At 41.1% G+C, this 25998-nt stretch overlaps 1 protein-coding gene across 1 annotated transcript in view; it reads left to right on the top strand.

Annotated features, from left to right (window-relative positions):
- The window catches only part of LOC144656566 (uncharacterized), a 29165-nt gene that overhangs the window by 742 nt on the left and 2425 nt on the right, over window positions 1-25998 (top strand). Inside the window, exons 3-25 of the mRNA XM_078516789.1 lie at window positions 808-1047; window positions 3376-3930; window positions 4787-4816; window positions 5065-5256; window positions 5595-5624; window positions 6235-6392; window positions 6922-7297; window positions 8146-8193; window positions 8846-9063; window positions 9652-10063; window positions 10706-10837; window positions 11918-12463; window positions 12993-13015; window positions 13265-16856; window positions 18304-18387; window positions 18813-19139; window positions 20256-21577; window positions 21624-21819; window positions 23279-23551; window positions 23679-23750; window positions 23874-24077; window positions 24294-24845; window positions 25407-25442. Of these exons, the coding sequence (XP_078372915.1) occupies window positions 808-1047; window positions 3376-3930; window positions 4787-4816; window positions 5065-5256; window positions 5595-5624; window positions 6235-6392; window positions 6922-7297; window positions 8146-8193; window positions 8846-9063; window positions 9652-10063; window positions 10706-10837; window positions 11918-12463; window positions 12993-13015; window positions 13265-16856; window positions 18304-18387; window positions 18813-19139; window positions 20256-21577; window positions 21624-21819; window positions 23279-23551; window positions 23679-23750; window positions 23874-24077; window positions 24294-24845; window positions 25407-25442 (9618 nt within the window). The remainder of the gene's footprint in view (window positions 1-807; window positions 1048-3375; window positions 3931-4786; window positions 4817-5064; window positions 5257-5594; window positions 5625-6234; window positions 6393-6921; window positions 7298-8145; window positions 8194-8845; window positions 9064-9651; window positions 10064-10705; window positions 10838-11917; window positions 12464-12992; window positions 13016-13264; window positions 16857-18303; window positions 18388-18812; window positions 19140-20255; window positions 21578-21623; window positions 21820-23278; window positions 23552-23678; window positions 23751-23873; window positions 24078-24293; window positions 24846-25406; window positions 25443-25998) is intronic.

Raw genomic sequence — 25998 nt, forward strand, 5'->3', positions numbered from 1 at the left:
CACCACTTTCAGACCCAAAAATGTCTCATTTCTTAACACCAATCTAAAATGAATGTCTCACAGAAAAGCAACGTTAACACGATATATAATTGTTCCTAAGACACAGTTTTATAAAAGTTTATATTTTATGGTCGCTCCGTGCTTGATCAATCGTCGTATCAGGAAACCAATATCGGAATTGAAGCCAGTTTTTTGGTGATTCCTCTTGCTGTTCCGATAGCTTACAATCGGTGTCTTAACTGCTGTCGCTAAGCCCCTATCTGCTTTTAATGTTTTGCTTTCAGGCGAAGTATCTGGGTTAAAAAAAAAAATGCCGTAATGTTGTTGTGTCTGTAATATCTCCCCGGGGTGGGAAATAGCGCAACGAAAACAGCCATTAAAAATAAGTTGGCTTATTTTTAAAACACCAAACTTCAAATTGGTAATATGATAGCTATATAACAGCTCGCTTCACATTAAAGGCAAATTTTGATGATTTCCGAGTGTTTTTGTTTTTCAATTCTTTTGTTCTATTGTATAAGAAAATTTTAAACAGGTCGTTATCCTTTTATTTAAATGTTTATAATAAAGTATACTTCACTAAGGGTCTTTCCTGGAATTGCCTTCTCGGGTTAGCATGTGCGTCCACATACGTGGAAATTTAAAACAGATTTATTTGTTAAGGGGGTACAAAAAGAGACTGACTTCAAAGTACTTTAGCGGCTTCAATGCAAATTTGCTTGGAGCTATATACGGTGTGAAATACCTGTTAGTCGAAACGAGTACAAATTACTGCTGTACATAATCATATATTTCTTCATTTTTCAGCACAAAAAGGTCAAAACGCTGCAAGCAGGTTTTTCATCGAGAGAATTGGATTAAAAGAAAATTATTCTACGAAACTGTCCAATTATATAGGTCATAAGCGACCTCCTATAGAAAAAAGACGCAGACTCCATTCAAAAGGGAAATCTCACTGGCAGACGTCGTCAAATCACCTGGGAGTGAAAAGACAATTCGGTGCACAAAATCTCCTTCAAAGACCATTCGATGGTTCCTCGGTGAAAGGTAAAATATTAGAGAAGCATGTATGGTTTGCATCCACCACAAATTAATTATTCATGCCTATGATTGCTGTCATGTGTTTCCTTTTTTTAATCCCTGTCAAATCGACTTGAGACAAAGCGTAATACAGATACAATGTACGATTTGGACAAAATGTTAAGCCATCAAAACTGAACTGACACGACTAACAAACTGTATAACGACCTATAACAAACAAAGCAATAGACGAATAACCGGAATTCGAAGATGCAGTAAAAAAAAATGTACCGATCGATAAGAAATAATTCCTGTCAATTGCTATAGAACCCGTTAGGTTTTAGCGGTCTTCTGGTGGGAGGAAACAGCTTATGAAAGAGGTACATCATTCTTATTACCGTTACAGTGAACCCGATGGACCGTGATCGATAGAAATATATCTGGAATGCTTATTGTGCTAAATTTAAAAATTTACAAAATTTGGAAAAAGAAAATGTGTGGAAAATTTTCCATTGTGCCAAGTTACTGATCGCAAACATTCAAAGAAATACGATGTATGTTATAAAATTGCTGAGCTAGATGATCGGTTGGAAAATGAATAGAATGGCCTCGACGCAACGGATCGATCGGTTACGTTCAAACGAGTAAGATGTACGTCGTAGAATTCCTGAACTAATATATATGTGTCACGCAGCTGGTACATTGTGCGAGTCGGAACGTGTTAAAGTTAGACGAATAAAACAAACTCACCTCTTGTGTGTCCGTTTTGCTTGTTGGCTATTTTCAATGTTTTGGGCTTTTTGCGCTACATTTGTAATTCCCTTCATAAGACAGAGTCAAGGCTGCACACTTGGGCTTAGACCGTTTTCAACTCGGAGGCGGTTTGCGTCCAAAAAATCCTTCCGATTTGAATTTTTTCGCCCACAGCTAACGCTCCATGAGTCTTGCACCCGCACTAATGTCACATCTTTGAAAACCTTCGCTCATTTCGCTGATATTGGGAATTCCCCACCGCCAATTCCACGATTGCTTTTTTCTTGACACCTTGTTTTTTGTTGTTACGGATACGGCCGTGAAAGAGGCTTGGATCCAAGGTCAAATTATGCTCTTCCCAGAGTGGTACAGTCGATAACTTACATTACTGACCTTGACTGAGTGAACTGCAGGCTGCCTTCCCGGCTGCCTTCAGCGTATTCGTAATTCAAAAGGAACCTATCAGAAAATAATGAAAGCCAAATTTCGATTGTCATGGATAACCGTGCCTTTCCTTCTATTTTAGTGACTGACCAACTCTGTGCATGGAACTTTTGAAACGAACGAACTTTTACTATGTGAAAATATTTGAATCAGTGTTGAATTTCTACTCACCAGAATTTTCAATACGGCGGATACCTTGAACCTTTTCCGCTTTTGACTCTTTTTGAATTCGACTCGTCGTCAATTTTGACGGGTCTCTTCGCCTTTGATAACATGCAGTCTTCGCAGCCGTGTTCGCAAGTACAAGTGCTCCAAGAAATTAAACTTCGCAGAATATTCAAATTGTGTTCTTTCACATTGCCTTTATCTCCCGTCGCACCTTCTCGCTATGTCATTGGTTGATCTGGACAATGAAGCAAGGCGAGAGTTCACTCTGGGGATGGGATAGGTAATTAATTGATTGTACCACCCTGGGAAGAGCGAAATTTGACCTTGGATTCAAGCCTCTTCCGCGGCCGAATCACAAAAGGTGTCGCCGGAGAAGCTATCGTGGAATCGGGAGTGGAAAATGCTCATTTTCAGCGAGAATTTTTGAAGATTAGACATTTGTGCTGGTACGAGGATCATGGATCTTTGGTGTGGACGAATGGATGGATTTTCTGGACGCAAACCAGTCAAAATTAACAGGGAATTACAGTGATGACATGCGTAAAAAGCCCAAAACAGCAAAAAAAAAAGCCAAAAACACAACACAAGAGACAAACACGCAAGGGGTGAGTTTGTTTTATTCAACTTACGTAAAAAATGAAGTATTTGGAAGTAGTTAGCATTCTAAATCAACGGTATTCTATTCCCCATACACATAACGTCTTATGCTTATAATTAAAGCGCTCAAATGATCTCAAATCTTAACGGTTTCCCGTGTAACCTAATACCACGCCAGCGAAAAGGTCACGTTCCAACTCACAGAATGTGCCGTGACACTTATTTGAATATATCGCTTTCTCTAAACGTGAGGTTGGGGCTACTTGTGGTCAGAACGGTTTAGAGACGTCGTCTGTTTTGTCTGTCAAGGCACGGTCTTTAAAATACGTCATATAAATTGTGAATTTAGATAAACAGAGCTTTTGTTTACCAAATACGTTTTATTTATCTTAGCTTGCAAAACTCAAGTAGACCTTGGCTTTCTAATAGACGGTTCAGGAAGCGTAGAGATGTACGGCAAAGGAAATTTTGCGAAGTGTTTGGAATTTGTGAAATCCCTTACAAGAGCTTTTGTTATTTCTTCTACGGATACAAGAATAGGAGTGATCTTGTTTTCGTCTCGAAGTGTACTTCAATTTGACTTCACTCAGTATAAATCGCAGCAAGACGTAGAGGCAGCGATTGGCCGCATTAAATACCCTGGCTATACGACGAAAACTGGTGCAGCACTGACAATGGCGGCAGACAAACTGTTTAACAACGTTAGACAAGGCGTTCCACGTGTACTTGTTGTTTTGACTGACGGACGTGCCAATGATGACGTAGTGAAACCTTCTCAAGCACTTAAAAACACAGGGGTAATAATATTTTCGGTGGGACTGGGAACCCACTTTAAACTAGAGCAACTAAACGCTATGGCAAGCGATCCAAAAGGGGAACATGTGTTTACGGTTGACTTTCCTCAAATGGATACTATAATTACCGCATTGCAAGAAAAGTTATGCAAAGGTAAGGGACATTAGTCCGTATAAGATATCTCAAAGCTAGGTGAAGATAGATGTCGTGGCTGGCATAAAATGAATGAGGTTCAAGCAAGGAGGTAATCTTTTCATCTGTGAATTGAATTAAATGTAAATTGCAAAAAGTCAAATTGACTACAAGTTTATTCATTTGCTCATTAATATAAAGACAAGTAACAATGCAATACTTAACAATACAATACAATACAATACAATACAATACAATACAATACAATACAATACAATACAATACAATACAATACAATACAATACAATACAATACAATACAATACAATACATACTAGTTATGCAACGCTTTCGAGTGGTATACTATGGAATATCCCACGAGTCACTTGTATTTTCTCGGTATACACACGAGCCTTTAGGCTCGTGTGTATACGAAGAAAATACAAGTGACAAGTGGGATATTCCATAGTATACCACGAGAAAGTGTTGTGTAACTATTTTATACCATGCCATAGAAAATACGCTCACTTAATTTCGACGAGAATAAATCGCAGCGCACGATGGGAAGGTTGGGTTGAATACCGTCGAATATACAACGGCTATCCTGTATTCTGATTGGCTGTATTTTCTATGGCATGGTATAAAATACAATACAATACAATACAATACAATGCAATACAATACAATACAATACAATACAATACAATTCAATGCAATGCAATGCAATGCGATTAATACAATACAATACAATGTTCAGGTTTAGAATTAAAATTAATTAAAGGTAATTAGTCTCTCGTTCTGTTTATCTTAATATTGAATAATGTAAAATCGATACGCAATCATGTTCCTAAGAAACTCTGTTCTATTTGGTTTCACAGCTGCTGTTAAAGCTGTCGCTGAAGGAACAAGTAAGTACATTATTCTTCTTATCTTTTTCAAATCAATTGTGTAAAAAATATAAAGCAATGCAATAAGCAAATTCTGAAAAAATAGGTTTCGTGCTTTTGACGCCAATTAAAGGTGCTACTATTTATCTAAGTAATCCATAATCGTTTTAAAATGCTCGGTTTCAGTCATTCTTTGTTCACCTGTCGACGGGACAAGAAAGTCTCTGCCTTTTAAAATTAAAATCGCTTCTCTTGAAATTAATATACAGTAAGGGATATGCAAAGAGACTTCATGAACAGTCTTGCAAACCGACGAGGCGGCGGCTATCAGGTGACACAAACCAGCACCACCACTTCCGGCGGAAGCAGTTCATCAGAAGGAGCGTCTGCTGGTGGTAGTTCCGTTTCCGGTTCGATTAATGGAGGTTCCTCTAGTTCATCAGGGTCAACCGGAGCTGGCGGTGAGTGAGTAAGCGTGACAGGACAGGACTTTTGCGTGACAAGACCCACCTCCGTGACGGACGAGCGACTGACAGTAACAGTAGACAAGTCGACAAATGCACATTGGCCTGGTCATCAAGAGTGGCCCAGAGAAGACATCTAATAGTCGACGAGAAGTGTAATACTCCAACGTAACGAGACTTGATCGATGGATGACGAAACCGTGAAATATCCGCAACAATGTCACACTTAATAACATTCACTTCCTGGGACGCCTATTGTAAAAGTTGCTGAATATTTTTAGAAACGTCTTGTAAAAATATCTTAATGACTTTCTTTGTGAACTTCACTTTTTCAGCCGGGGGAGCTGTTGGTGCTTCAGGAGGAGGTTAGTAAAGGTTAATGGGGTGGTGTTTTGGTTGTTTTTTTTTGGGTTTTTGATTTATTTTTTTTTTTTTTAAATTTAAATTTTTTTTTAAAAATTTTTTTTTGGTTTTTTTTTTTTTTTTTTTTTTTTTTTTTTTTTTTTATATTTAATTTTATTTTTTTTTTTTTCTTTTTTTTTTTTTTTTTTGCTACCACATCCCCCCCCCCTCTTAGTATGTCTTTTAACATTGCTGTCTAGGAAACGAAGAGCTGGATAAAATTTAACGAAGATTGAGTATAAGAATTAGCTAAAACATATAAAACTGCTTTGTAAACATAATTTTAGAAAACAATAAGAAAAATCTCGCTTGAGCGGATAATTTGCAATTATCCCAAATCGTCAATCTGATTGAAAAGGTCTCTACTGCCTCTCACGTTGATAACTGATTAAAATTTTACTGCCATATGTAGGTTAGCTGTTTTCGCTTTTACTTGTTGACTTGTAATGTAAAGACCTGCTCAATGTTATTGGACTCTAAGTTGAGCAAATCGTATTGGAAGCTCTTTTTGAGTAACGTCCTTTGAAATCCAGGCTTTGTAAACGTTTAGCTCATGTTAATATTTTCTTCTAGGGGGATGCGATCTGGCCTTCATGGTGGATTTGTCATCGAGCATTGGGGGAGATGCAAACTTCCAACTTGTTATAAAGTTCATCATCAGCATTTTCCACTCCTTTACTCTCGGAGGCGGAGTACGATATGGATTAGTTGTTTTCGGTAGCAGTGCTAAGGTAGGCAACCTTAGAAAAAGGTTGGCTGATGAATAAATTGGCACTCCTTTTATCTCTTAGTTGTGTTTCGTATCAAAATGAATATATCGATTTATATATAACTTTATCCCTTTACTCACTTATGTCATTTCATTTTGTCTGTAGCGATCGTTAGACTGATTATTTGGGTTCTGATTCATCCGATCTGAAGTTTAAATATCACCGTGACTACATTTTCGTTCGCGTCTATCCACTTTCGTCAGAGTGAAAAAACGAACAACATTTTTCACTCTGATGAAGGCGAACAGATATCGTCGAAATTTTAGTAATAGTTAAAATTCAGATCGGAAGAATCAAAACTTAAACAAGTTATGCAAGTTTTTTTTTATTTACTCTAGAATAAATTTATGTCGAATCGGTGAAGTGATACGCTTACATTGTTGTCGTAGAACCTTGAGTACGTTTATGTAAAACTCGTAATTTTAAACTCAAATCAACGTAGACTTGTAAACTACCTTACGGCAACAATGTGTCACTATGTCTCTTTTAGGTCGTGTTTGGATTTAGTCAGTTTACCTCAATCTCTGAAGTTGACTCGGCAGTTTCCAGTGTCACGCTTATCGGTGGTAGCTGTGCCGCAGGTGCTGCTCTTTCTCAGTGTAAATCAGCACTGTTTGAAGGTGACGCAGGGGGTAAAGCGCGTCTTTTGATTGTTCTAATGGCTGGAAGTTCATCTGACGACGTTTCAAGCGCCGCTGGATCATTGAAAACAGCTGGAGTCAAAATAATCGCTGTTGGAATGGGTGGCTCATTCGTTCAGTCACAGCTTTCAGCTATGGCATTTTCTTCATCCTATGTCATAACCGCTGCCTCGTATAGTGGTTTAGCTGGGATAAGTGGACAAGTTACTACCCTTATATCACAAGGTACAACTAAAGTAAAGTAAATCTGAATACTATTTTAACTTCAGCGTGAAGGTAACTTAAGGTGTGCAATATTGCTTGGCGTGGTTAAGTAAAGTTGCGCCACAGGCACTTTAATTAGCAAACAACTTTACCCAATGATAATGCACTTTTATACCATGCCATAGAAAACACAGCCAATCAGAGTACAGAAAAGCCGTTGTATATTCGACGTAATTCAACTCAACCTTCCCATCGTGTACTGCGATCTTTTGTCCCGGCGAAATTAAGTTAGCGTATTTTCTATGGCATGGTATGAAATAGTAACGCAACACTTTCTTGTTGTATGCTGTGGAATATCCCACTTGTCACTTGTATTTTGGCGGTATACACACGAGCCTTTAGGGGAGTGTATACGACTCGTAGGATATTCTATAGTATACCACTCGAAAGCGTTGCATAACTAGTATATATACGCATTTTTCAAATGTATATGTTCAAATACGCTGTACACATACTGAAATTTTCCTACACACAAAGGCCAGACAACGACACCTGGAACTTCGTGCCCCATTCTTTGCGAATAGTGTGTGGGTTCTCTAACGTCCCCTGCTATAAGACTGAGAACATAGGACACGGGACCTACGGTTTATCGTTCTTTTCCGAGAAGACATGTATGTTTAATCATTTGCAGATGTAATTACAAAGGCAGCACATTCCTTATTTTTTTTTAAGACCCTGAGTATTGGTCCGGTCTGGGGTTCGAACCCTCCACCTTCCGCAAAGCAGGCCGGCGTTCTACCAACTGAGCTAAGCAGGCGGTGGGTACTTTCGTTTACTTTACTTGAAAATGTTTTGTTTTTCATTTTCAGCCGGTGGCATTAGCGCCAGTGGAGGTGCAGCGGGGGCAGGTGGTGGAGGTATGAACAAAGTAATTTTTCTACCGTCCTGTTATAAATAAGCTTTACTTGCATGAGATTTTAAGGTCGGAACACACTAGGGGACTAGTCGCAGGGACTTGTCGCAGGGAATAGCTTCGGGGACCAGTCCCCCAGTGTGTATTCGTATTTGGCATCGAAATTCCAGTCGCAGGGACCACATTTTTGGTCCCTGCGACTAGTCTCACGAATTATCTGGTTTGATTTCTAGGACAAGTCGCGGGGACCATTAGTCCCACAAATCGGTCAATTTTCTACTGTGTACACACCAAGGGATAAGTCCCTGCGACTATTCCCTGCGACTAGTCCCCTAGTGTGTGCCTAGCTTTACAAATATTTTAGTCGGTTATCATGTATGTTTCTTTTGTTTTTCGAGTTTATTCTAAATGCTTTACTGTGAATCGTTGGAATTAGGCCTGCTTTGAAGAGTAACTGGTTAAACCGACAATGGTTGAAATCTTTTTATTTATTTAATTACTATTATCATTATATGTCGAGGAAAAGAAAGGGTGTGTTACAAGCATTATTTTTTTAATGTTTCAATCGTGAAAATAACAAATTGTATAACATTAATTCCAATGTCATGGTTAATCATTTCACTTGAGTTACACAAAGAAATGTTCTTTCTCTGTAGGTTCTTGTGATCTAGCATTTATGTTAGACGCATCGGACAGTCTTCAGGGTGAAGCGAACTTCAAGTTGTGCATCGAATTCATCAAGATTGTATTCCATGCTTTTGGTATGGGAGGCGGGATACGCGTTGCTTTGGTTCTCTTTGGAAGTTCCGCTCAAGTTGTGTTCGATTTCAGCAAGTACTCCTCCATCTCAGATCTTGATACTGCTTTGGGTCAAGTACGTGAGATTGTTTTAATTTCTGGGCATTTTTACTGAAGACAGTTTAAGCTGAACAAAGCAGATAACTTAACCAGATCGAGCAATCAATGGAAGGAAATTTAAAGCCTTCAAGGCGCTATGTTTACATTAAAAGTTGTAACCATTCCAGCGTAACTTTTTAACGGCAAGATTTTAATGGGTGGAAAACTGCAGGAAAATTTTTTTGGTGAATCATAAAATCAATAAGTAAGAGTACTACTGGATCACTTCTTTTCGAGAAGTAACGCCTTCAAATTCCGTAAAATTTTCAATTGATCGCTTGCGAAGCTTTTTCCTTGCAAAAGAATTGTTCTTAGAAAAGCCAGCAACATAAGCTGTAACCACGAAATTTTGAATGCCAAAAATCTTATGTATTCATTTTTCTCCACTCAGCTCCATGGTAAATTTTCAAAGACTTAATGTTAGCATTTTTCTTTTTCCACAACCTGATCGTTGTTCACTTAGAAATGAAGTAGGTAAATATAAAGTAAATAAAAGGATATTTATAGGGAGTAGCATTTAATACTGAACAGCACTAACAAATTTGCTGTGTTTCCTTCGCACCAGGTAAAACTAGTTGGAGGATCATGTGCCGCTGGAGCGGGACTTTCTACATGTCAATCATCTTTGTTTGTGAGCGCCGGAGGGGGTGGTGCTGCTGCAGGGGGTAGCTCCACTAGTGGAGGGGCAGCGGCAGGGGCAAGCGGTGGCGCCGCTAGTGGCGGAGCAGCGGCTGGGGCGAGCGTTTCTGCGCGTCTTCTTGTGGTCATGATGGCGGGAAAATCTACAGACTCTGTTACAAGTTCGTCTAGTGCGCTGAAGCAAAGTGGTATTAAAATTCTGTGTCTCGGTATGGGAGAAAGCTTTGATAAAGAGCAAATGACAGCTATGGCTTCGTCGTCCGAGTATTTTGTTTCAGTGGCTTCGTTTGCAGAATTGTCTGGATTTTCACAGCAATTTATAAGCTTAATAAGTAAAGGTAAGAATCAGTTATATTGATAAATTTGATAAATTTGATAAGTAAAAATTAATTTAAAAGAACCCATGTAAAGATGCAAAAAGTAATTCGCATTCGGTTTGATTTCGCATTGCTATTTAGCAGTAAATTGTTTTGTTGTATCAGTACTATTAGTAATATATTAGTTTAGCACACGACCCCACAAGCAAGCATTGTGCTTTTAAGCACAATGCTTTTAAAAACTCTTTTCGTGTTTATATGAAGGATATGGTGTCCTTTGACCGAGTGATTTCGTTGGTTTTAGTTAATTTCACTATACACTCAATTAAAAACCACTATAGAACGAAAAGTAATTTCTAACTTGCTTTGTCGAAACTTAAGCTCTTCAAATGTGCCACGGCCTTTTAAAACTTCAATTTGATCTCGAAAAATATGCCGACATAACTGTTTCGCTTAAAAACGATAACCTCTTGTGGAGTGCAAAAACTCGCGCCTATGAAACTATGAAACCGGTGGACCTATAATTGCATAATAAGAGATGCTGATTTACAATTTTTGTCAGATGTTATTCTGGCAACTTTTAAAATGGTTGTTATCTGTTGTTTACGGTTACATAAAATTGCCATACTATACTCAAGGTTCTAATTTTTTACCTTTCAAAAGCCGGAGGGATTTCAGCTAGTGGGGCTGCGGGCGGAGCTGGAGCAATAGGAGCGGGAGGATCCGCAGGGGGATCTGCAGCCGGGGGTGCAGCTGGAGGAACAGCCGGAGGTGCCGCTGGGGGAGCAGCCGGGGGTGCCGCTGGGGGAGCAGGAGGTAGGGTTAACTAGTCGTTTGGTCTCGTTTCTTGGGTGGATAACATTTCCCGCTGGATAAATCGCTCTCTTGTGTATAAGTTTTAACAGTGCGAACGTACACAAGCCATATACACTTGATAGTTATTTTTCCGCCGTTTGAAAAAAAAAACGGAGACGTGGAATGAGAACAAAAAACATAACAATTATTCCAACATACAAGACATAACCTGACACAACAGCTTGCAAACATTTGACAATGCACAGTTCCGACGACTGCTGGACTGACCGTTAATTTGTGAATTGACGCTTGAGACTCTTTTGACAAGAAAACTTGAACATAATAATATAATATGTTCGATTGTGTCTTTCAGCCAACTTCTTTGACTTTATCTATATAGTTTGAAGAGGCATTTAATTGCTGATAAAGTACTCAAAAACCGTATCTAAAACGCTTTGTATTTTTAACTCCTCTGTTCAACTACAGTTTTTGCAATCGTAAAAATTTCTCACTCGCTACTCACATCACGGTTTTATTTTAAGATGTTCTCGGCAAGTCTGTGGCCTGGTCAGATTATGGTTGTATTTGGGGGTAGTTAATTAGTAGGAAATAGCCATGGATATATTACCCGTAGTTAGTTGGATAAAACCAGTGACGAGCTAACAAGAAGATTTTTGAAATAAGCAGATGAAGGATCTGAATATATCTGGTACTGTGATCAATCTAAGCCACAACATTGGATGTGTATGGCAACCCACGAACAGTGCACTGACAGGATGATGAGAAACGAGACGTATGGCAGTTTGTGAAGAACGCCTTCGCTGTATTTCGTGCTATTGGTTAATTAAAGATAAGGTTAAGATATGCAGTTGAAAGCTTTGTATATAAACACATAAAGGAGATGATAGTAAACATAATAAAGCGACATGATTTTACCCTTTGGCGGCGTATTTTGCCAAACTCTTTTAATTTTACCTATGAAATTTGTACATCTTGGTGAGATTTTTGCAGCTAAACGAGCACGCTTTGATTGAGCACAAATTTTCATTTTTTAAAAAAGACTTCAACGCTTTTTTGAAGGAGCCGTTGATCTGGCTTTTATGCTCGATGCCTCCAGCAGTTTAGGCGGTGATGCAAATTTCCAACTGTGCCTAAACTTTATTAAAGCGGTCTACGGCAGATTCAGCATTTCTGCGACGGGATATCGCATAGGGATGGTCTTGTTTGGCGCATCAGCTTCCGTTTCGTTTGACTTCAGCAAATACAGCTCGGTACTGGATATTGACGCTGCTATTGGAAGTATGAAAATGCTTGGAGGATCTTGCGCTGTAGGACAAGGCCTAAGCACATGTCAAACACAATTATTCGCCCAGTCGCGTCAAAATGCCGCCAAGGTCCTGTTAGTTATGGTTGCAGGTAAATCAACGGACGATGTGACAGGCGTCGCTGGATCTTTGAAGAGTTCTGGGGTTAGGATTTTTTGCCTTGGCATGGGGAGTTCCTTTGACAAGACTCAACTTATTACAATGGCTACGGCGGAATCTTACGTGCACATAGCAGCCGATTATAGCCAACTTGCATCATTGTCCAGTCTGTTTGTGACGATTGTTGGTCAAGTCGCTGCTGGTAAGTAAGAATATTTCCAGACCATTGTACAGTTTCAGGAGCGGTAAAAATCGGGAGTACGGCAGCTAATAGCACATGAAATTAATGAGTGGGGTTATATAAAACACAAAGGGTCTGGGTTCTCCGATCCTTGATCAAAGGAACTTGACCTAACCTCTTTCAAATATTCTAAAAATTATTGGAAATAGTCATTCAACAATTTACCGGACATTGCTACTGTGCCTAACACAAAAAGGATAATCGGCAATCTCGATCACAAAATATCTGTCGACAAGTCAAAAAAAAAATAATTCCAACAACGCAGAATTTTTAGTAATGGTTAAAAAAACAGATTCAAGAAAAATGTTTAAAACAACAGTAGCACCTTAAAGCCTATTTAGTAACAACTAATATAATTAGCTTTATCCTTTATTACAAAGATATTTATCAAAAAGTCCCTTGTCAATCAGGTCTCAGAAACTTTACCCTATTCCCATAATACTTTGACTAGGTGATTAATACCAATTGTTATCAATGACTGTGGAAACAGTTTCAGGAATAAAACGTGTGAGAGTAATTTATTAGTGGGTCTAGAGCCTAGTAATCAATTCAGCAAAGTATGGTAATTAGACAAATTTGCTTTGTTGGATAATTTCGGGAGGTCAACGAGGTAGACATCGTCGCAAGGGATATCCACCTGTGGGAAGATAAAAGAATTGAAGCTCTTTGACGTGAACCTTTTTGACAGGCAACGTGAAGGGGGAGGCGATTTCAGTTATTTTCACTAAAGGGTATTCAAACTGAAATGATGCATACGTCAAGAAATGTCTAACACAGAATAGTGAAACAATAAGTGATGAAAACCTAAAGGGAAAAATAACTTGGTGGGGTTTTGCCGTGTTCATAAAGTCACACTGTTACTCAGGAGGAGTTGTGTCATCTTTTGGAAGTGCTGCTGAAGGAAGACTGGGTTCGACTTCTGGAGCAGGCGTATCTGGATCATCAAGTGGGGCAGCTGGTGGAATGGCTGGAGGCTCTCCGGGATCTATGACGGGTGGAGGTCTAGGTGTCTCTACAGAAGAAGGCATATCCGGATCATCAAGTGGGAAAGCTGGCGCGACAGGTGGAATGGTTAGTGGCTCCTCGGGATCTATGACTGGTGGAAGCGCTGGCGGCTCTATGGAAGGACGCATCTCAGGAGCATCTACAAGTGTACTAGCAGGAGCAACAGGTGGAATGGTTGGAGCCACATCAGGATCAATGACTGGTGGAAGTGTTGGTGGCTCTACAGGAGGAGGCATGTCAGGAGCATCTACAGGTGGAGCAACAGGTGGAATGGTTGGAGCCACATCAGGATCTATGACTGGTGGACGTGTTGGTGGCTCTACAGGAGGAGGCATATCAGGAGCATCTAAGAGTGCACCAGCAGGAGCAACAGGTGGAATGGTTGGAGCCACATCAGGAGCTATGACTGGTGGAAGTGTTGGTGGCTCTACAGGAGGAGGCATATCAGGAGCATCTACAGGTGGAGCAACAGGTGGAATGGTTGGAGCCACATCAGGATCTATGACTGGTGGAAGTGTTGGTGGCTCTACAGGAGGAGGCATATCAGGAGCATCTACAAGTGCACCAGCAGGAGCAACGGGTGGAATGGTTGGCGCCACATCAGGAGCTATGACTGGTGGAAGTGTTGGTGGCTCTACAGGAGGAGGCATGTCAGGAGCATCTACAAGTGCACCAGCAGGAGCAACAGGTGGAATGGTTGGAGCCACATCAGGATCTATGACTGGTGGAAGTGTTGGTGGCTCTACAGGAGGAGGCATGTCAGGAGCATCTACAAGTGCACCATCAGGAGCAACAGGTGGAATGGTTGGAGGCTCATCAGGATTAATGACTGGCGGAAGTTTTGGTGGCTCTACAGGAGGAGGCATGTCAGGATCATCTACAGGTGGAGCAACAGGTACAGCAGGTCAAATGGGTGGAGGTACCTCCGGATCTATAACTGGTGGAGGTGTAAGTGAGGGAGGCGTATCCGGATCATCTACAGGCCGAGCAAACGGTGCAACAGGTGGAATGGCTGGAGGTTCCTCTGGAGTTATGACTGGTGGAGGCGCTGGCGGCTCTATAGGAGGAGGCATGTCTGGATCATCAGGGGGAGCAACTGGTACAATAGGTGGCATGGCTGGGGGCTCCTCGGGATCTATGATTGGTGGAGGCGCTAGCGGCTCTACAGGAGGTGGTATATCCGGATCATTAGGTGGAGCAGCTGGTACAACAGGTGGCATGGCTGGGGGCTCATCAGGTGCAATAGGTGGGATGGCAGGAGGTTCCTCTGGAGCTATGACTGGTGGAGGCGCTGGCAGCTCTATAGGAGGAGGCATGTCTGGATCATCAGGGGGAGCAACTGGTACAACAGGCGGCATGACTGGGGGCTTCTCGGGATCTATTACTGGTGGAGGCGCTGGCAGCTCTACAGGAGGTGGCATATCCGGATCATCAGGGAGAGGAGCTGGTACAACAGGTAGCATGACTGGGGGCTCATCAGGTGCAATAGGTGGAATGGCTGGAGGCTTCTCTGGAGCTATGACTGGTGGAGGCGCTAGTGGTTCTACAGGAGGTGGCATGTCAGGATCATCTACAGGTGAAGCAACGGGTACAGCAGGTCGAATGGGTGGAGGTACCTCCGGATCTATAACTGGTGGAGGTGTAAGTGGGGGAGGCGTACCCGGATCATCTACAGGCCGAGCAAACGGTGCAACAGGTGGAATGGCTGGAGGTTCTTCTGGAGTTATGACTGGTGGAGGCACTGGCGGCTCTATAGGAGGAGGCATGTCTGGATCATCAGGGGGATCAACTGGTACATTAGGTGGCATGGCTGGGGGCTCCTCGGGATCTATGACTGGTGGAGGCGCTAGCGGCTCTACGGGAGGTGGCATATCCGGATCATTAGGGGAAGCAGCTGGTACAACAGGTGGCATGGCTGGGGGCTCATCAGGTGCAATAGGTGGCATGGCTGGAGGCTCCTCTGGAGCTATAACTAGTGGAGGCGCTAGCGGCTCTATAGGAGAAGGCATGTCTGGATCATCAGGGGGAACAAGTGGTACAACAGGTGGCATGGCTGGAGGCTCATCAGCATCTATGACCGGTGTAGGAGCTGGTGCCTCTGCCGCTGGAGGTATTTCCGGATTATCTACAGGTGGAGCCAACAGTGCGTTAGGTGGAATAGCTGTAGGCGCCTCGGGATCTATGGGTGGTAGAGTAGGAGGAGGCTCTACAGGAGGAGGCATATCTGGATCATCGGTAAGAGCAACTGGTGCAACAGGTGGAATGACGGGCGGTTCCTCAGGATCTATGATTGGCGTTGGTGTAGGTGGCTCCGCAGGAGGAGGCACGTCTGTGTCATCTACAGGTGGAGTAACCGGTGCAACAGGTGAAGTGGTTGGAGGCCCTTCACAAGCTATGACTGGTGGAGGCGCTGGTAGCCATGCAGTAGAAGGCATGTCCGGATCATCAGGGGGAGCAACTGGTACAACAGGTGGAATGGTTGAAGGCTCCTCGGGATCAATGACTAGTGTAGGTGGACGTGGCTCTAATAGGGAAGGCATGTCTGGATCACCTACAGGGGGAGCAACAGGTGTTATAGGTGGAATCGCTGGAGGCTCCTCTGAAACTATGACTGTTGGAGGCGCTGGCGGCTCTATAGGAGGAGGCATATCCGGATCATCAATGGGAGCAACTGGTGCAACAGGTGGTATGGTTGGAGTCTCGTCAGGAACTTTAGCTGGTGGAGGCGCTGGTGGCTATGCAGGTGGAGGTATGTTCGGATTATCTACAGGGGGATTAACCGGTGCAAGAGGTGGAATGGCTGGAGGCAATTCAGGATCTAGTTCTGGAGGTCCCCCAGGAACTATGTCTAGTGGAGGTGTAGGTGGCTCCATAGGTGGAGGCATGTCCGGCCCTTCTACAGGCGGAGCAACCAATGCAATGGGTGAAATGATTGGAGGCTCATCGGGATCTATGACCGGCTCTGCAGGGGGAGCAACTAGTGCTGTTGCTGGAATGGGTGGAGGCTTCTCAGGATCTGTGACTGGTGAAGGTGTAGGCAGCTCTGCAGGAGGTGGTATGTCTGGATCGTCAGTTGGGACAACTGGTTCAATAGGAGCAATGGCTGGAAGGTCCTCGGGATCTTTGAGTGGTGGAGTTGTGGGTGGCTCTACATGGGGAGGCGTCTCTGGATTATTAGCTGGAGTTACCGGTAAACCAGGCGGAATAGGTGGGACTAGTTCTATGGGTAGTGTTAGTGGAAACTCTGGTGGTTCATCTAGGGCAACAAGTGGAGGTATTATGGGTGGGACAACAACAGGCGGGAAAGAAGGATCGAAACTAGGAGGGACATCGAGTGGTAGTATCGGAGGTGAGTTTTTCTCGGTTCAAAGCAACTTTAATTGTAATAAAGGGCTTTCTTTAAACACATTCACAAGTTTTATATATCCGAGAAAATAATATACCTTGCTATTATTGCGCAAAAAAGTACATTTCCCTGGATAGATATGTTTGTTCGATTCAGTCCGTTCAGGATATGTTAAAAAGTATATCCTTCTTCAGAATGTTTTTTTTTTTCTATTTTCTTGTATAATGTATCTCTCTCCCATTATCAACCTTAATTTTTTTGTTTATATTGGGGCTTTGATTGTTGAAGGCATTTATCGATACCAATCGTTTGTGGAAAGAAAAGATATAACTCATTAATTTTATTTTTACGAAAATATGTGAATCTATATAGCATACGAAAATATGTGAATCTATATAGCATATCACAGATTTTCGATTATTGCTATTTCATATGATTTACGTTAGTCACAATTTGAGATTAACTTGAGTTATGGATATTTCGAACGCGGTGAAGCGTTTTCTTGAAAGAGTTTCACTTTGGAATTGTGTGTTGAGCGGTGGCCATGAAGGCGAACTGTTCCGGCGTTGGAAGTTGGTTGCTGGGAAGTATAAGCCGATTTCTGAGCTATGTAAAAGAGAAGAAGAATGATGGAAGTGTTCTGAGTATGGCAAGTAGAAAGTCTGAAGACTGAAGAAGCTCTTGTAAAGAATGAATCATTTTGCTATTGCAATTATATTTGGACCAGAACTTAACAACATATATATATATATAAAACAACATACGAAAAAACAAACAAAAAGTTGAAGTACAACACAGGCAATTTCCTTTTCTAAGAAGGGTAAAGATTGCATAAAAATACTTTAACGTAACTGAACTGGACTGTAACTGGACACCTTTTACGCAGTTTCCTCTAGGCCAGAATTGTTCGCCGTGACATGTGTTTAACGGACAGCTTGACGTTTACAATGCATTCACCGACACTAAGTCATTCCACTGGTATTCTTTTTATTAATTTGCTATTACTTGATCCTATTTAAGGTCACGTTATTTTATGCATGTTACAGTTTAAAAATAAATCTCGAGTCAAAATGACTTCAAACCAGTTTAACTTGTACATTTTTGTACGCATAATGGTAATAAATCCGACACAAAGGAAAATACAAGTTAAAATATATCGAAACAGTCATTTAAATTGAAATTTATTTCAAACTACAACATAAATATTTTTTTAATAAAAATTTTTTTTAAAAATTTTTTTTTTTTTTTTCCATTTTTTTTTTTAAAAATATAAAAAAAACCCTATTTTTTTTTTTTTTTTTTTTTTCTCAAATTTTAAAATACCCCCAGGCCCTAAACAACCAACCAACCCAAAAAAAAAAAAAAAAAAAAAAAAACAAAACAGCCCGTTGTGTTTCAAATAGTATTGCTAATTAACGGTTATCATAAAACCACCTTTTTATTTAAAAAGCTGGAGGAAGTTCCGCTGGTGGGGTTGCCGGCGGTGCAGGAGGATCCGCGGGGGCGGCCGGAGGAGCCACGGGAGCTGCAGGAGGTACGTTCAGCATTCCAGATCTTCTTACGAGTTTGCACAACTTTACTTGCTCGCATTACTCGTGAACTCGTTACTCAGTTGCTTCCTCGTATTACCTTACCTTTTCGCTTGCCCACGTGTAGAGCGCTATTCATTTTCCGCGTTGTTTACTTTCGGCTTCCATTTTATATTTTTATACCGATCGTAGTTTCTATTAAATGACGATGACGAATGTGATTTGTTCAAACTTATGCTGTTCAAAGCACAATTAGCGCGTTTACGTCCATGTGCACAAATTGGAAAATCTGGGAAGTGACCTTGAACGTTGACACCGCATTAATATAAAATCATCCCTCAATTTGAGTAGTCTTTGCCCATCAAAGGTTAACGTGTCCTACAAATTAGAAGAAAGCATTATATTTTCTTTTTTTATCATTTTGAAATAGCAGGAGGAATTTCGTCTGGTGGAACTGCAGGCGGAGCGGGAGGGATGAGTACAGGAGGAATGAGTACAGGAGGAATGAGTACAGGAGGAATGGGGGCTGGAGGAATGGGAGCTGGAGGAATGAGTACAGGAGGGATGAGTACAGGAGGAATGAGTACAGGAGGAACCAGTACAGGAGGGATGAGTACAGGAGGAATGGGAGCTGGAGGAGTGAGTACAGGAGGGATGAGTACAGGAGGGATGAGTACAGGAGGGATGAGTACAGGAGGAATGAGTACAGGAGGAATAGCAGGAGGTGCAACAGGTGGAGCAATGGGAGGAGCAGGAGGTAATTTAAGTAACTTTTCGATTATTGTTTTACCGTTCTGTACTCGGATTGAAATCCTTAAAAAGTGCTTTCTACTCACCAGCTGTTTACTTAAAATAACGCGCTTTGTCATTGGTCTGGCTAACGCCGGACCGACTCAAAGCCCAGTCCGGTCTTACTCGAACTTCAAATACGAAAGCTCACACCAGTCTAGATCTCAAATTTAGTTTTAAGAGTAAAAGGTCGATTATTCATCATTGCATTCAAACAGTTCGTCGAGCTTTGGAGGAAAACGTCAGAGTATTTCCAATAACAGAATTGTTGTCGCCTAAAGGAAGTTCACTCGAAAGAGCAGTTATCGCTTCATTTTATTTTTCAGCTGCATATATCTATTCAGATTTACTTTAACCAGCTAAAAAGGAGCTCAGCATTGCAGAGATGCAACGCCTGACTTTTTAACTTTCAAACTTTCTACCAAACGACAACACGTACAATGTTCAACGAAAATCGCCGGTGCACTTTTTCAACAATGAATCTGTACGTTGTAACAGTTATCAGGCAGTTGCATCCAACTAATGAAACATTCAGTGGAGGTATTTTTTATCAATTTTATTGAATTATATAAAAACACGAAATTTATCTTACTTATGTAGTTAAAACGTTTCTGCTTTTTCACTTTAAACTTTCATATCCCTCTAAGCAACTTCGATCCAAGTTTTTTATCGTTCGTACTATCTCGTGTCGAACTTTGTTTTTTGTTCTAAATTCTTCGTTTTGAAGCCTTACAAGCAAGACTCTAAACTTCTAATTTCGTCATGCAGGAGTAGCCGGATTAGGGCCAGATTGTTCAGTAAGACCACTTCATTTACCCCACCTTTGTGGATGTCAGCCGTGTCAGAATGTCAGAATAGTTCAAACCGTTGGTCAAGGTAATTTTTGTATAATTGGTACGGAAATATTTTCAGACTGAAATAAATGACCGGCAGCAACAGTACTTATAAAAGAACACGTTACGGCTGATTTTTCACGCTAAATATCCCCTCGTCGTTTTTACTGTTTCTTACCCGTTACTTGTGCCAGGTAAAGCGAAGTTACTGAAAGGACGTTGATTTACAGGAAATACATTTAAACGTATAGGTGATACAAATATCAAGGGAAAAAGAGAAAAAGAAAGAAGGTCAGAAATTCACAATCCCATAAACAACAGTTCGATTTTTGATGGAAAAGGAAGACAAATATTTGATAGGGGAAAGGCGAACGAGACCAATGGAAACAGTTCAACAAAGCATTCGGATAGAAGAAAATACACTGTCTTGAAGATAACAGTTGTGAAACATGGTGGAAATAAAAGTACTGAAGAGCAAAAAGGGCTTACCATGGATGATGTGAGGGACGGAAACGTAGAATTGTCGAAAACTACGCCGAGAAATGCTTCACAAGATGTGGTGCGTGGAACAAAAGTTCCCTTAACATTTGCAATCAATACTAAAGGATCAAGCGAAGAGGCAATTCCACTCAATGACTTACTTAGCGACAATCCACTTCCAAATATTAAAAAACCTCTTAGTACAAGCAATACCCATTTGCTCCCGGCAACTGAAGCTACTGAATCATCTAAAGAAAAACCTGGAAAGTTTCCAGATCAATCGGATCCTAATGTGTTATTAGAAGCGAAGTTAAATCCACTTAGAATAGGTATTCGCTTAGATGACGATAAAAAGAAAGAGTCAAAAACTACTTCTGAAGAAGTTGGTCAGGTTTCACTTCAAGATGTGCTAAAAGATATTGACGACACAACAAATGCAGCTCATGTTACACCAAATCAAAGCGAAAATGAGAAAGAAAAGACAGTTGTCATAAATTTAAATGATGGTAGCATACACGCTAATGATTCCAATGTTAAGCAACAACATTTGAACAAGAATGAAGAAAAGCAAGGAAAATTGCGCATACAGGCAACCAATGAGAAAGAAAACAAAAATGGCACAGAAGTAAATACGGCGGGCGTTTCTATAACAACGGAGAGCAAAGGACTTCAAACAGACGGTCTCATGAAAGTCCTTCTTTCCAAATTACTTGGAAATGACGTCACCGAAGCATTGAATGAAAAAGTTGTACAGAAGCTTAAATCTGTCGGTAACCCAGTTGCACCTAATGATTACGCTGGGAAACAAACTCCAACGACTTTAGATATGGCATCAACGAACCCAACCGGAACATCTGTGGAATCTCCTCCAGGGACCATCAAAGGTGTAGACACAGCAGAAATGAATAATGGAGTAAGCGATACTACTACTCCTGTTGAACCGCCTCAAATGGTCGCCACGAATCCACAATGTTTCGGGGGAGGTTCTCAACCGCTGCCATTAAATAGTGCAGGATCCAGAGCTCCAGCTAATATTCGGTTGCCAGGTGGACGAGACTGCCACTATGGATTGGAAAGCGTTCCCAGTACTCACGTAGCCTCGAGCTCTCCCACAGGGATGGCAATAGAGTCTGCCCCAGGAACACAGAATCAGTTGGACTGGAGTCCCTCCTCCTGCTCACATGGCACCAAATCCACCTGCTAGAGTACAACCTACTGGAGGATTTGCTTCTACGACGCCAGCAGGGCTTTCTGTTGAATCGCCACCTGGAACTATTCAGGCGGTTGGTACCAGTATTTCCGAAGAAGGTGTCAGTGAAATGGAAAGAGATAACGGTAAGATAAAGTGGTGAGTGATGCATGCCCACAGTTCTGCCAGGGAAACCTGCATGGCGGCCAAGAGACGAACCGCGTAACAAAACATGCGCAACACGCATGTAACGTTGTCCGCTTTGTCATCGTTATATGATCTCGCAGAAGATGGATTAATACAGCTTCGCAGTGGCATGGCATGCTGATCCTACTAACAGCTATTACAGCATGTTACAGCAATGAATGCAAGTGCACGGTCCCAGCCTGTGGTGTTTTAACCTCTTCCTAACTCAAAGTAAAAAATATCCTTCGATTATTACTAGGCAGCTTAACACGGAATAAAGCTCGCTTACAGTGGAGGAAGTTTGCTGTTGTAACCCTTGTATTTGCTTAACTGTCTAAGGGTATCGTTGCTTATCATTACTTGTAGTTTAAACTTGAAAAGTGTTGGAATAATAAAGCTTCTTAATGCCATGTAATACTGATTTCCCTAACAACTTTTACTTTAGTGTAATTTAACTGTGTATATAAAATTAACTATATCATATTGATATTCTTGTTGAACAGTAATATAAAACACTCAGTAAATTTATTTCCCGAATAATATAATTGATGCTTATCAAGTTAAAAAGCCTTCTGCCAACTAAAGGGATCTAAAATCGGGAGTTATGTTTACCAAGTAACGTGTGGACAACAATAAATACTTCAAACGGTTCACTGCACTGGGCTAAAAACAAATTGACTTACAGAAACGTATAAAGTTTATCCACACATTCAGAAAAGAAATTTATACATTTTTGTTGCAATATAGTAAAACCGCAAAAATGCAGGTGTGTTTAAATTAAGGAATACGGTTTTTTGTATTGTTAGTTTTAATCTTTTTTATTAATCGAGTATAACAGCCTGGTTTCTAAATTACTTAATCGTGACATGTGACGAATATATATGTATTTTTTTTTTTATTTAAAATAAAAGGTTTATGACGTAAACACTCAGTTCTTCTTATAAAAATCTCTTTTATGAGGAATTGGAGCCTGAGAAAGGCCACAATTTTGCAAACGTAGCCAAGGCTGATATTTAAATAAACAATTTGTTTTTTTGTTTGTTTTAAAAATGAGGAGCACCCTGCAAGGTATTACATAATAGTCTACATGTATTCTCGATTGAGGAGAATTCGAAAATTACACTGATGCACCCTTATTGCATTTCTTTTACTTTTTATTGAAATACTATACCTTGTCTATAGAACATGGTCGTAAGCTAATTTTGAGAATTAAATTGCCTTAAAAATAACAATAATCCGCCCCATTAAGCCTTGGCTTAAAGTTCGACGTTCTCTTAAAAAAAGAAAAATGTTATACTTGACGTGTCTTGTATTTGACAAAAACTGTTCAATTATTTTTGACAAAAATAAAACGTATTTGTCCAGACTTTTTGAAACTGTGATATTTTAACATTCAATCATTCAATTTGTTTCCATCAGGAGCATCAACTGGAATGACTGGCGGAACAGCGGGAAGCATGGGAGGCGGAGGTATCGGTGGTGTTGGAATAAACGCTGGGGCTGGGGGAGGTATGGGGATAGGAACCGGTGGTAATATGGGAGGAAGCCTTGGAGTTGGTGGTGGTATGGTTGGAGGTGGTGGTATGACTGGAGGCGGTGGTATGGTAGGTGGCGGTGGGAGCATGGGTGGCGGCGGAGGAAGCATAGGAGGAGTCGGAGGGAATATGGGAGGAGGGGGCGGAGGGATGGTTGGTGGCGGAGGAATGGTTGGTGGCGGAGGAATGGCTGGTGGCGGAGGAATAGCTGGTGGGGGGAATAACTGGTGGCGGAGGGATGACTGGTGGCGGAGGGATGGTTGGTGGCGGCGGAAGCATGGGAGGAGTCGGCGGTGGTAACGTAGGGGGTGGCGGTGGTATGATCGGTGGTGGTGGAAACATCGGCGTTGGAGGCGGTGGTATGATGGGTGGCGGTGGCATGATGGGTGGCGGTGGAAATATGGTGGGTGGTGGCGGAAACATAGGAGGAGGAGGTGGCAACGTGATTGGTGGGGTTGGTGGGAACATGATGGGAGGAGGCGGGGGCATGGTGGGAGGAGGTGGTGGTAATATGGGAGGCGGTATGGGAGGAGGGTCTATGGGAGGAGGTTCTATAGGTGGTGGTATGGGAGGTATTGGTATGGGAGGTGGCATTGGTGGCATCGGTATTGGAGGAGGCATAGGTGGAGCAAACATGGGTGGCGCCGGAGGAGGAACCGTTGGAGGAGCCAGAGGAATGGAAGGTAAAATTGTGACAATAAGGTGTCAAAATTATCTTTAATTATCATTGGTTAATTTGTCAGTTAAATAATACACGTACTGCTCTCACCCTGCTAGACGGCCTCTCGTGAAAAGAGAAAAAGAAAAGAAATGAAGTATGAATGAATGAAACTTGATTTACTCTCGGTATATATTATAAAGTGATTTGATCGATTTTGTGTTTTATTTTGTTTTTATAGTCATACTGGACCTGGCATTTTTGATCGATGGATCTTCTGCCGTGATGAACGAGCAAAACTTCCAGCAAATGCTCAGCTTTGTAAGCGCTGTAGCCCATTCATTCTCCATAGGCCACCATATGACTCGTGTGGGAGTTGTCGTGTTTTCTCTCGAGGCTTTTGTTATCTTTAACTTCCACACATACTTCGACATACAGAACATAGATCAGGCGTTGTCCACTGTACAATTTCCAGGAACTGATGGGCCAGGGACTTATATTGGACGTGGTTTGCACGTTGCAAAGCATTACCTTTTTAGCAACTCTGGGAGAGCGCATGTGCCACGAGCTATTGTTCTGCTAGTGGCAGGAAAATCACTTGATGATGTAATCACGCCATCTATGGATATCAGGTCGTACGGAGTGGAAATGTACTGTGTTGGTGTTGGTAATCTTTACAGTAAATTACAGCTTCATGCAATGGCAAGTTTTCCACATAGTGAGCACATTTTCAGGGCTAACTACGCTCTAATGGGACGCACTGCACAGCAAGTTGTCACTAAGATATTGAAAGGTAACATTAAAAAATGTTTAAAATATAAAGCGAAATATAATTCATAACTCCCTTGAATCGTTTAGCGAAGATTATCGGACATTGTCACTACAAAATAATTTTTACCTTCATGCTTTATTTGATAGATCAGTAGATAATGCCAAGTTTGCAGCTCAATCTCCTTCACTTTCTATAGACTTTGAAGTTGACACGGGCAAACGTCTGCGCCCCGGCTGGCAGTTGGAACCTCAGTCTTGTTTAGTTATCAATGTGTCATTTTGTAAAAAAAAAATGTCGAGTCTAGTTTTCTGTTTTCATTTTCCTGTAAAATTAAAACATATATAACTTTTGTCTGATAGCACAGTTACTGTCAAAAACCCGCTCCCCATTTTTTAAATTAAATAGTCAACTCGGCTAACCAAGCATTTATCGTACTAGTAGAAATAGTGTTTTTTGTGTTTTTCTTTTTTTTTTTTTTTTTTTTTTTTTTTTTTTTTTTTTTTTTTTTTTTTTATTATAAAATTGTCCTCATTGATCGATCGGTGTGTCACTTCAAAGGCATTTTTATGTTTCTTTTCACAGGTATTTCTGTTCATTATTGCCGTCCATGCTACGATGGTAAGCAAGTTCTAAGCTTTTGTCTAAAGTTGAACCTTTTCGCCATGGGAGACCACTTATGCGCTTGTTACGTCACCCTTTGGCTCAAATCTGGCCGACATTGATGAGATATTTGCAGCAAAACGGCCGTAGAATGATTAACTCATTGACAGCATTTGAAAATTGTGAATCCCCTATAAATGATGGGGTGCACCACCCTGGATGTTCTAGAACTTTTTTTCATAATAATTGCGGTCTCTAATACATTTGTTATTAACCTAAATCATTGAAAGCAGCAACAGAATGTGTAGTTTACGGGTATACATACATGTAATATATAAGAAGATCTTAACATTTTTTTGACTTTTTCGTTATCTCTTTTAACACCGTCGTTTAAAAGCTTTTAATTTGTCGGTGTTTGATGATGCAATCTGTGGAATATGCAGATCAATTTCTTTAAAATGGTATATCATAAAATGGGTATAAGGAGTCTTTTTATCAAATTGCAAAGGAGCCCCGGTAATTTAGAGGTGAAAGGGTTAAGTAACTTTGCACTTCAACACTTCGCATTGTTTTA

This window comes from Oculina patagonica, chromosome 6 (genome assembly GCF_052425735.1).
Source record: "Oculina patagonica isolate OP01 chromosome 6, crgOcupat, whole genome shotgun sequence".
Lineage (NCBI taxonomy): Eukaryota > Metazoa > Cnidaria > Anthozoa > Scleractinia > Oculinidae > Oculina > Oculina patagonica.